Below are 9,767 nucleotides of genomic sequence, written 5' to 3'. Positions count from 1 at the left end.
TCCACAGCTCAGTGTCCATCCACAGCCCCTGTCCACAGCTCAGTGTCCATCCACAGCCCCTCTCTGCAGCTCAGTGTCCATCCACAGCCCTGTCTGCAGTTCAGTGTCCATCCACAGCCCCTCTCTGCAGCTCAGTGTCCATCCACAGCCCCTGTCCATAGCTCAGTGTCCATCCACAGCCTTCTCCATAGCTCAGTGTCCATCCACAGCCCCTGTCTACAGCAGGGGTGGTACCCCAGCATCACCAGTCGCTGTGGCAGTGCAGTCACACTCTGGTGTTGCCACAGGTGCCTGCAGGATGGGTGCTGCAAAGCTCCTTTGAAAGGCTCTGGGCAAGGCTGCAGGGGGAGGAAAAAACAGTGTTTGTTTTCCCCCAGTTCACCACTTCAGAGCCAGACCCTGTWACAGCACCTGGTGGGGAATTGCCTGACGGAAGACTTTGTCTAGGCAACGCTACATTTTGAAACTAGAATTTTTTAGAATGAGGTTTTATTTATTTGTCATTGCTGAAAGCAGCCTGTGGCAGGTGAGAGTTGTRGTGGGAGGCTGGGATGCAGCCCACATCCCTCACTAGCCAGGGACAAGCCTGCCCTGGAGCTGCTGTTTCCTGCTACCAGTTGGTACCCCATTACCAAAGCTTTGGGGATTACACTAGAGGAGAGCTGGAAAGGATCCATCCCTTTGCCTGCTCAAAAGAGGACCCTGGGGCTGTTAGACAGATAGTGGCATCCTACTTTTTGCCTGGATACACAATCCCCTTTGCTCCTGCTGTGCCCCCACCCGGGACTGTCCTCACCCCATCACACCACCACAGCCAATGTCACATTAGTGCCACTTCAGTCCTGATCCAGCTCAGGGAACACATGACTGGAAACATGTTTGGTTTGGACTGAGAGCTGCTGGAGGGGACCTTATTAATGTTTGTGTTGAGTTGTCTGCTGCTAAGAGTGTCTGTGGCTGATGTCTTCATGTAGAGGATGTCCTTGGTGTAGAGGACAAGGCACAGAAAGATCAACCRTTTGCTCTGTCCCCAAGCAAGAAGCTGGGGACAGGGAGTGTGGCTCCAGAGCTGCCTGTCCACCACTTCATATTTTCCCTCACCCCCCTTCCTCCTGCCCGGGCTCCTCTTTCCTCTCCATCACCAAGAAATGATTCATTACAGAGGGAAAATCTACTCTTTGCACAGGAGATTGAGTTTCCCACTGCTGGCYTTGCTGTGTAATAAATGTCGTTCCTCTCCATCGCCTGTAAACTGCTCCCTTGCTGGCATGGGGACACAGCTCGGGAATCTGCACACCTGGTGAGCTGCTGCTCTCTGGCCTGTGCATCTGAATGCCAGGGTGCTGGCTTTGCTAGAGAAACAGTTAAATGAGCAAATRCAGCAGTGGAAATTCGCATTAGAAGCATCTGCAGAAATTGCAAAGGTTTTGTTATGTGCTTGGGGAAAAGAAAATCAACATGGCTTTGGGCAAAACACTCAAACAAAGCAAATACTGCATGGAAAATTGCAATTCAAGTGAGAAAAAGTTGGTTTTCTGGCTAGATTTTTTTGTACTAAAATAGCTCTGGCTCCTGCCTGGTCACAGTGCTCATCTCTGAGAAGAAATGAGGTTTTGCAGGGTGAGAGCAGCCAAGTGATGAATTCTCTGTGCTGCCACTGGAAGCCTCTGCCTGTGTCCTGGCAATGCCACGGAGTCCCCAGGGATCTCATCTGGGTCCCTTTGCTCTCTCTTATTCCACCTTTATCCCTTGAGACTTCCTTGCTTCAGGACAGGAGCCATTCCTTGCCACATTACTGTGTCTGTTTCAATGCTGGCCCAGGCACACCGGCAGGAGCAGCAGCAATTATTTCAGGAGCTGATGAGATGGGGGAGGAGCAGCAGGTGGCTTTGCTCCCTGGCAGGACCARGAGACAGAGGATGATGGTTGGTGATGATATTTGCACTGAGCCAAGCCCAAGGCTACATCAAGCAGATCTCATGCTGTTCAAAGAGCAGGCTGGTTGCTGGGAGGTCCTGTCCTGCCTCCTGTCWTTGCCACTGTCCCCAGAAATGGGGGTGGCTGCACTAGCTGGGGATACCTGCAGTGAAGGGAGGCTCTGGCCCATGGTTCCTTGCCTGCTTCAATTCCTGGTGCTGCCCATCAACTTCCAGGGGTTATTCAGGGAAATTATTCCGGGGAATATTCAGTGGAAAATAAATTTGGGAATAAATAGGGAGGCTCAGCTTCTGGGTTGCAGGTGGTTTCCAAGCTGCTCAGGGCCCCAGTGGTGCCCTGGGACATGGCATTGCCACCTGCCTCAGGTTCCAGCTATCACCCACTCCCTGAGCTGCCTGTCACTTGGGATGTCACCTGGAGCACAGGYGGGGTGACAACTGGGAAGCCATACCGTGGGCACAGAGGGGACACATGGAAAAGGCAGTGGAGAGCATGCACGAGAGGAGCAGGAAAGAGGAAGCAGAGTGAGTGATAAGGATGTTTTAATTAGAGCTCAGCACTCACGCCCAGAGCTTTCAGAGGAAGGTCACCTTCATTATCTCTGCTTTACAGATGGGGGAAACTGAGGCACGAGGAAGCAGTTAGAGTGATTTGCTGAAGGTGACCTGTGAGGGCTGGCAGCGGGGTCTGGGGCTTGCATGTCCATGCTGTGCAGCTCCAGCACTCTGGGAATAGTTCTTGCTGCCAGCCCTTTGASCCTAAACCCAACACCAAAAAAACAGCAAAGGCTGTGGGTGCCTTCTCTGCCCATCTCCAGGCTCATCCCCTTCAGACCCAGTGCATCCCCAAAAATCCCTGCCCCTGAGAGGTGTTTAAGATCAGGCTGGTGCAGCTGCACCCCAAAATCTACTGCCTTCCCCTCCAGCGCTGCTAAGACTCKCTGTGAGCCCGAGGCCATCTGGGCTCCTGCAGCAGTCGTGTTGGGTAACGGAATATGTTTCGCTGGATTTTTTTTTTTCCTCTCGCCAATAGAGCTCCCCCTTTATTTAGGTCTAAATGGATGCCATCTGGCTAATGAGCCCATACTCATGTTCTAGATTAAAAGGCAATCCTGTGCACGTTACCGATACGGCACTGGAGATTAGAGAGGCTTAAATGGTTTTGAAGGTGCAATTTGCTTTTCATGCATGGTGCTATTTATCTCCTGGCGGGTGGGCCGGCATCCCCACTGCTGTGCCCAGCAGCTCCCTCCTGGCTCTGGGCTCCTCTACCAGCCCTGGCTGCAAGAAAACGAGAGCCTGGGCATGTCCAGCCTGGCAGGGTTATTGCTGCCATTTGTCCACTCCTGGGGGGGATTGTTGTGCAGGGAGGATGAATGTCTTCATCTGCTGCTGTCTCAGCTCCACACTCCCTGCACCACAGCGTCTCCTGGACATGGCACAGCTCACCAGGACAGAGTCACCTCTGCCCCTCTCCCAGYCCAGAGAGATGRGGRACAGCTGWGGCCCATCAGGATATTGATGGCAGRTGGCTGAGGCTGGGTTYTGTGCTGAGATCTGCATCTTGCACATCCTAAGCATCAGTTGCTGCTGTGAGTTACCTGAGAGTGCTCCCATCTCCTCAAAACCCCTCTGCAACCCATGTGCAGGCAGYGTTGGCTCCTAGGATGATGCTGCAGCTGCAAAGGACAGCCCAGCACCATTTTCCCAACCACTTTCCTGAGAAAAATGTTGAAAATGAGATGGGGAAGATTGAGCATTTGTGTAAGGTGTGCCATCACCTCCAGGCACCTCCCATGGAAYGTGCCACAGGCTGTGGGGTGATGAAGTGAGCACCAGCAGAATGCCTCATTTTGCAGTGACGCTCCCTGTGGCTGCGATGGGCTCTGGTTTTATGGCCATCTCTTTGCAGCCCCAGCATTGGGGACTCTCAGCCCTGAGGGCAAACCCTGACTGCTCCTGCCTGTTTCTTTCCACAGATGGCTAACCCTGTCCCGTCAGCCTGCTGCGTGGTGCTCGCCGCRGTGGTGGTGGTGTACGCCCAGAGGCACAGCCAGCCGGGTGAGTCCCTCACACCTTCTATGTCTGGGGGGTCCTGGAAGATGGGAATGCTGCTCCTCCAGCCTCTGTGCTGGGGGAAGCTGGGTGCGCCCTCCATGTGTGCCTGATATTACTTTGGTGTGTGTTATCACTTCTCTCCGTGACAGATGTCCCCTGCMGCCCATCACTTTGGGCATCCCTCATGTCCCCCTGCTGACCTCYGTGTGTCCCATGGTGTCCCTACTGCCAGGACACTGCTTTGGAACTCTTCTCCCACTCTCTTGTGGATGCTGCCCTGTGCAGCCCACCCATGAAGGGATGAAGAGTTGGGAGGAAGCATCAGCCTGGCAGCTCCAAACTCCAGTCACCCCTGACAGCTCCATGACTCTCTGTCCCATGACAGTGATGGACGATGCCTCATCCTGCTCTCACTTCTCTGGGTGACTTATTCCCCATTGCCTCTACACATCTGTGCCCACCATTTGATCACATCTCTCCAGGCTGGCAGAAGATTCAGGGCTATTTTTAGGGGTGGCTTTAGAGACATTACATCCTAGAGTCACTGGTGGTGTTAGGAGCTGGAGGGCCCCACATGATCCTGGGTCTAGGCAGGAGCAGGAAGGTTATGACGGGTAGTTGGGTCTTGGTTTGGAGTCCAGCCCTCCAAAAATGGGACAAAATGGGGAACCTCCAGAATTTTTGACRCCTTTTCTGGCGGTCAACCTGCCTGAAGTTGCTTTGACAGGATCTTAGAGGGGGATTTTGCTGATTAACTCCAGTAAAGACATGTATACATCCTTGAGCTCTGTGAAATTGAGGAACCCAGCCAAGAATGCCCTGCTGAGCCTCCCTAGATCCTGTTCACATGTACATTACATTACAGGGTGGGTTTACATTGCCACAAGCTGCCAGGTTGGACACAAAGCTGAGATTTGGCAGCACATCCTCACAGGGTGGGGACAGSCACTCTGGACACGGGAGGAGCTTGCTGGCTGGTGTTGCAGGAACGTCCCTGTCGTGGTTTGACYCTGGCCAAAWGCCAGGCACCCACAACAGCTGCTCACTCTGCTCTCCCCTGCCACAGCTGGGCAGAGGCGAGAAAAAAAATATTAACTAACAAAGGGCTCATGAGTTGAGATAAGGAACYGGGAAAAAAAMCACTCCAAGGGCAAAACAGGCTCAAGTTGAAGTTGCAAAGTTAAAGTTGCAAAGTAAATTTGGTACTAACAGAGGCAGAGGAAGATAATGAGAAGTAAAATAAAGCCTGAAAGACTTCCCCCAACCCCTCCCTCCTTCCCACCACAGCACAGGRGGACAGGACRTGGGGGTTTGGTCAGTYCATCAATGAGATTTTCTTCCACTACTCARGGGGAGAAGTCCTTCCCTTGCTACGCCGTGGGGTCCCTCCCACGGGAGACAGTTCTCTGTGAACCCCTCCAGAGTGGGTCCATCTCATGAGCAGCAGTTGTTCCAAAACTGCAGCCACGTGAGCTCCTCCCACAGGTGGACTGGGAGCAGTGCTCCCAGACTGCTGCGGCGAGGGTCACTCGTCCATGGGGTGTAGTCGTCCCAAAACTGCTGTTCTGTGGGTCACTCGTCCATGGGGTGCAGTCCTCCAAGGCCAGGCTGCCTCAGTATGGAAGCCAGGGCGCTCTCTGTCCTCTGGGACTCCCACTGGGCCACAATCTTCTGCAGGCATCCACTCTCTCAGGCGTGGGCAGCCCCCCATGGGCTGTGGGTGAATCTCTGCATCCCMCATGGACCCCACRGGCTGCAGGGGCACCACCRTGGTCACCAGCTGCTCCASCATGGTCATCCCATGACCTGCAGGGAGTTCTCAGCTCTGGCACCTGGAGCACCTTCTCCCCCTYCTTCTCCACTGTTGTTTCCCTCACATGTTCTCACCTCCTCCTCTTCTCTGGTTAGAAGGGAACTCTGTGTGTCTTTGGTTTGATTTTCTTCTTAAATCTGTTATCACAGAGGCCTTCCCACCATCTGTAATTGGCCCAGCCTTGGCCAGTGGCATGTCCATCATCTTCAGAGCCATCAGGGGTTGGCTCTGCTGGACATGGTGGAAGCTTCCAGCAGCTTCTCACAGGAGCCTTCTTTGTGGCCCCCCCTCTACCAAAAACTGAGCCAAGCAAAGCCAGCACAGCCCCCAGCCCCTTCCCAGGGTGCCTGCTCACAGCATTTGTGTGCTGAGCTGTGTGCTGCTCATGGTTGTTGATGTTTCCTGCAGGGAAGCAAAGCTGCTAAGTTCTGCTGTGTTTGCAGGGCCCCAACCTGGTTTGCTGTGAAGGATTTGGCACCAGAACCACCAGAGCATCCTTTGGATGCACCTTGCTGCTTCCTGCTGTTCTGTAGGAATGGCAGCCCAGACCTGTTGTGCAGGGAGATCTTCTAAACACAGAAGTGCCTGGTGTTTCAGGGTTACACGCAGTTGAATTGCGTTTTCTAGACAGAAGCAAATTCTGGTCCTCACCAGTGAGCAGGACCAAGCATTTGGCCACTGGAGCTGGTKCAGAGCTGCAGTGACTGTCACCTGCTCTGTGATCCAGCAGGATTTGGGGGTTTGGCAGCACAGCCTCCCATGTCCTTGTGTCTCTCCTGTTTCTCTTGCCTGCCTGAGTCTGGGAGGGAGGTGTATGGGACACCAACTCAAAACTGAAGCTGCTGAGGCCTGTGTGCRTCAACAAGTGCCTGAATGGGGTGAKAGAGGTGAGGCAGGGCTCTTCCCATCGGCAGGAGCTTYATTGAGGGATGGAAAAAAGATACAGAGTGGGAAAATTAGTACAAGCACTAAGGAAGGCTAAGAGGGCATTTTCAGGACTGCCTCAATCTGTTCCCCAGAGACACTGCATGTCCCTCATGGGAACCTCTCTGAAATACTGAAATGTGCTCTGGGCAGGAACTTTGGGGCAGCAGTTCTCCCGTCCACCCCACCATTCCCAGCTTGGAGAGGCAGGTCAGGCTGGGRAGTGTCTGCCCCACACTGGGGAGATCCAGAGCTTGTGCCCTGTGCCCCCCAGCCCTGCTGCAGCCTCTCCTCACCAGCCAACCCAGAGCTCATCCCCCACCAGCCGGGCATCCAGGCTGGAWAAGCACAGCAGGAGCGGGGTGGGAGGATGGATTAATCCCACTGGTGGCAGGGACCCGGTGGAGTGGGGGGAAGATGCTGGCACAGAGTCCATTTATCATGCACTTGAGGCACGTTCGACTTTAATAGCTCATGAAGCACTTTAAGAGATGCATTAGCACTGAATACTTGAGTGAGGAGGATGTGACAAGCTGTTAAGTGAGCATGAGCGGGTGCGGGGAGCCTGGCCACCCGCTCCTGGCTCTCATCTGCACCCTGGTGATTACTGGAGCGTCCTGCAAAGTGCCACATGAATTAATAAAAGCAGCATCAGGCTTGGTGAAGGTGAGGCTGCTCGTGCATTAACCCCTCTGCTGCTCACCTTTGGTCCTTCTCCTGGGAGCTGGCAGAGCACAGGTTGCATTTGTTTGCATCTGATGTGGAAGCCCAGGATGAACACCCAGTGTTGGGGGAAGGGAGTGGAGAGGCTAAAAGGTCAATGGATTTGGGGTTCCTGTGACCTTTGGAGTCACAGAGCTCCCTTGCTTTGCATCCCTGGCAGGTTGCTCAGGTTTCACTTCCATCTCCCAGGTGAGGACTGCAACTTCCAGCTGCCCATGAGGGTGAGCACTGTGTGGTGGGAGCCCAGAGACACCCAGCAGGAGAGCCCCAGGGGGATGATCCAAGGCTGGCACTAATGTTTGGGCTTTGGCAGTGGGTTTGGGGTGTCCTGCTATAGGGAAGAGCAGAGGGGCAATGGAAGGGGGTGTCCAGGGGTGTCATCCCCAGTGCATGAATAAGCAGGCTTGGATGGGGCTGCCAGATTAGACCAGCCTATCTGCAGAGTTGGGCATTGCCCTGGACAGCACAGGCCTGTCTCCATCTGCAGAGATCCAGCTGGCTTGGAGGGATGGGCAGGAGCTGCAGGAAAAATGGGAAAGGACAGAGTAGGCAGAACAGGCTGAAGATCATGGATGAGAGCCTTGTGCCCTCCACACAGAATCACAGGATGGTTTAGATTAGAAGGGACCTTAAAAATCACCAAGGTCCAATCCCCCTGCCATGGACAGYARCMCCTKCACTYRACCARTTTGCACAAAGCCCCATCCAATCTGACTGTGAGCACTTCCAGGGACAGCCACAGCTTTTCTGGGCATCCTGTGCCAGTGCCTCCCCATCTTCACAGGGAAGGAKTAACTCCTAATATCTAATTTAACCTATTCTCCATCAGTTTAAAGCCATTTCCCTTTGTGAGAACTCCTTCTCCAGTTCTCTTGTACCTTTAGGCACTGGAAAGTGCTATAAGGTGATCCCAGAGCCTTCTCTGTTCCAGGCTGAAGAGTAACCTCAGTCTTTCCTCATAGAAGAGGTGTTCTAGCTCTCCAATCAACTTCCCATTACTGTGGATAGCTCAGTTTACTTTCCTGTGTTTTGTTCTGCAGCCAGTGATTGTTTCCAGTTTATTTCAGAATGGAGGASGTGATGGGAAGAGCTCAGCAGAGCACCGAAGCAATGGTACCTGCTGTGACACTCACTCACCTTTGGCAGTCCACTGTGTGACAGCAGAGCTGGTGGGGGTCCCTGCAGTGCAGACACCCTCTCCCTAGCAGGGCTTGGTTGCCTTTAAAGGTCAGCAAGAGGTGTCAGTATGAGCTGTTGGGCTTTACCCAAGCCCTTCCGTGGGATGTGTGTACATGGCAGAGATGCCTCACCACAGGTCAGGCTGCAAAGTGTACATGCATTGGTGATTTCAGCTTTTTCTGCTGTGACTGCCTGTGCTGGACTTCTCTGTTCTTATTAGACCCAAAGCCCACAGCAGTCCTGAAAACAGGGACCTTTGCTTCCCCAGTCGCCTGCCATGCCAAGGTATCTTCCCATCCATCAGCTCTGCCAGAGTTATGTTCACATCTGTCCCAGACTGAGATTTCTTTGCTTTTAAAAGACGAGCAATTCTGCTTTATTGATCCTCACCTTGCTGAATTAACTCATGTTTAAACAATAATTATGTTTTCACCCAGGAGAGGAGACAAAGAGATAGAAGTCTCTGGGAAATGAATGCGCTTCAGATGCCACATGCTGGGGTTAATTTATTGATAGGCATAGAAGCTCCCATCTCCTCTCTCACCAGCAACAAGCAATTAGCCCCCATCATTCCTCAGCCGAGGAAAAGAGAGATTTTGTTTCATTACTTTCCCTTCTTTCTTGCTCTCTTAAGCCCTGATGCTAATCTTTTGCAGTCAGTTCTGCTGCAAAGCCTCTGGGGCCTCCAGTTTGCATGTGCCTCGTTAGAAATGCTGCTGCAAAGACAAAGCCTGGACCGGTAAATAGCCTTCAAAATGCAAAGCAAAACCGTGCAAATTAGCTTTTCAAAGAGAAACCAGCTGTAGATAAGAAAACATCTCTGACCTTCTCGCRTCACCCAACCTATGTGGCATTTGTTGGCTGGCAGAGATGTGACCAGCTCTTTCTGGACTCTGTTTCCTCCACGTAAGTCAGCCCATGCCAGGGRATGCCATCTGCCTGGCATGCTTAAACAAAAATCACATTGATTCTGGGGGTGTTCTCTGGATTTTCTGTGTAGGAGATKGTTTGTAAGTTCACACAGGGCTGTGTGTTTTGTTTATAGACATCTTCTTCGTGGGTTTTGTTTGTTGTGCAAATACAGTTGAGTTGAGGTGCCTGGATTCAAGATTTGTGATGGGGTGCCTGGGTCT

At 52.8% G+C, this 9,767-nt stretch overlaps 1 protein-coding gene across 1 annotated transcript in view; it reads left to right on the top strand.

Moving 5' to 3' along the window:
• Positions 1-9,767, top strand: part of CNTFR (ciliary neurotrophic factor receptor) — a 199,521-nt gene that overhangs the window by 111,313 nt on the left and 78,441 nt on the right. The window contains exon 3 of the mRNA XM_057369607.1: positions 3,917-3,998. Coding sequence (XP_057225590.1) covers positions 3,917-3,998 — 82 coding nt within the window. The remainder of the gene's footprint in view (positions 1-3,916; positions 3,999-9,767) is intronic.

The sequence above is a fragment of the Malurus melanocephalus genome, unplaced genomic scaffold, assembly GCF_030028575.1.
Source record: "Malurus melanocephalus ecotype Western Australia unplaced genomic scaffold, MMel_1.1 scaffold_113, whole genome shotgun sequence".
In the NCBI taxonomy this organism is placed as follows: domain Eukaryota; kingdom Metazoa; phylum Chordata; class Aves; order Passeriformes; family Maluridae; genus Malurus; species Malurus melanocephalus.
This window is presented reverse-complemented; position numbering and strand designations above follow the sequence as displayed.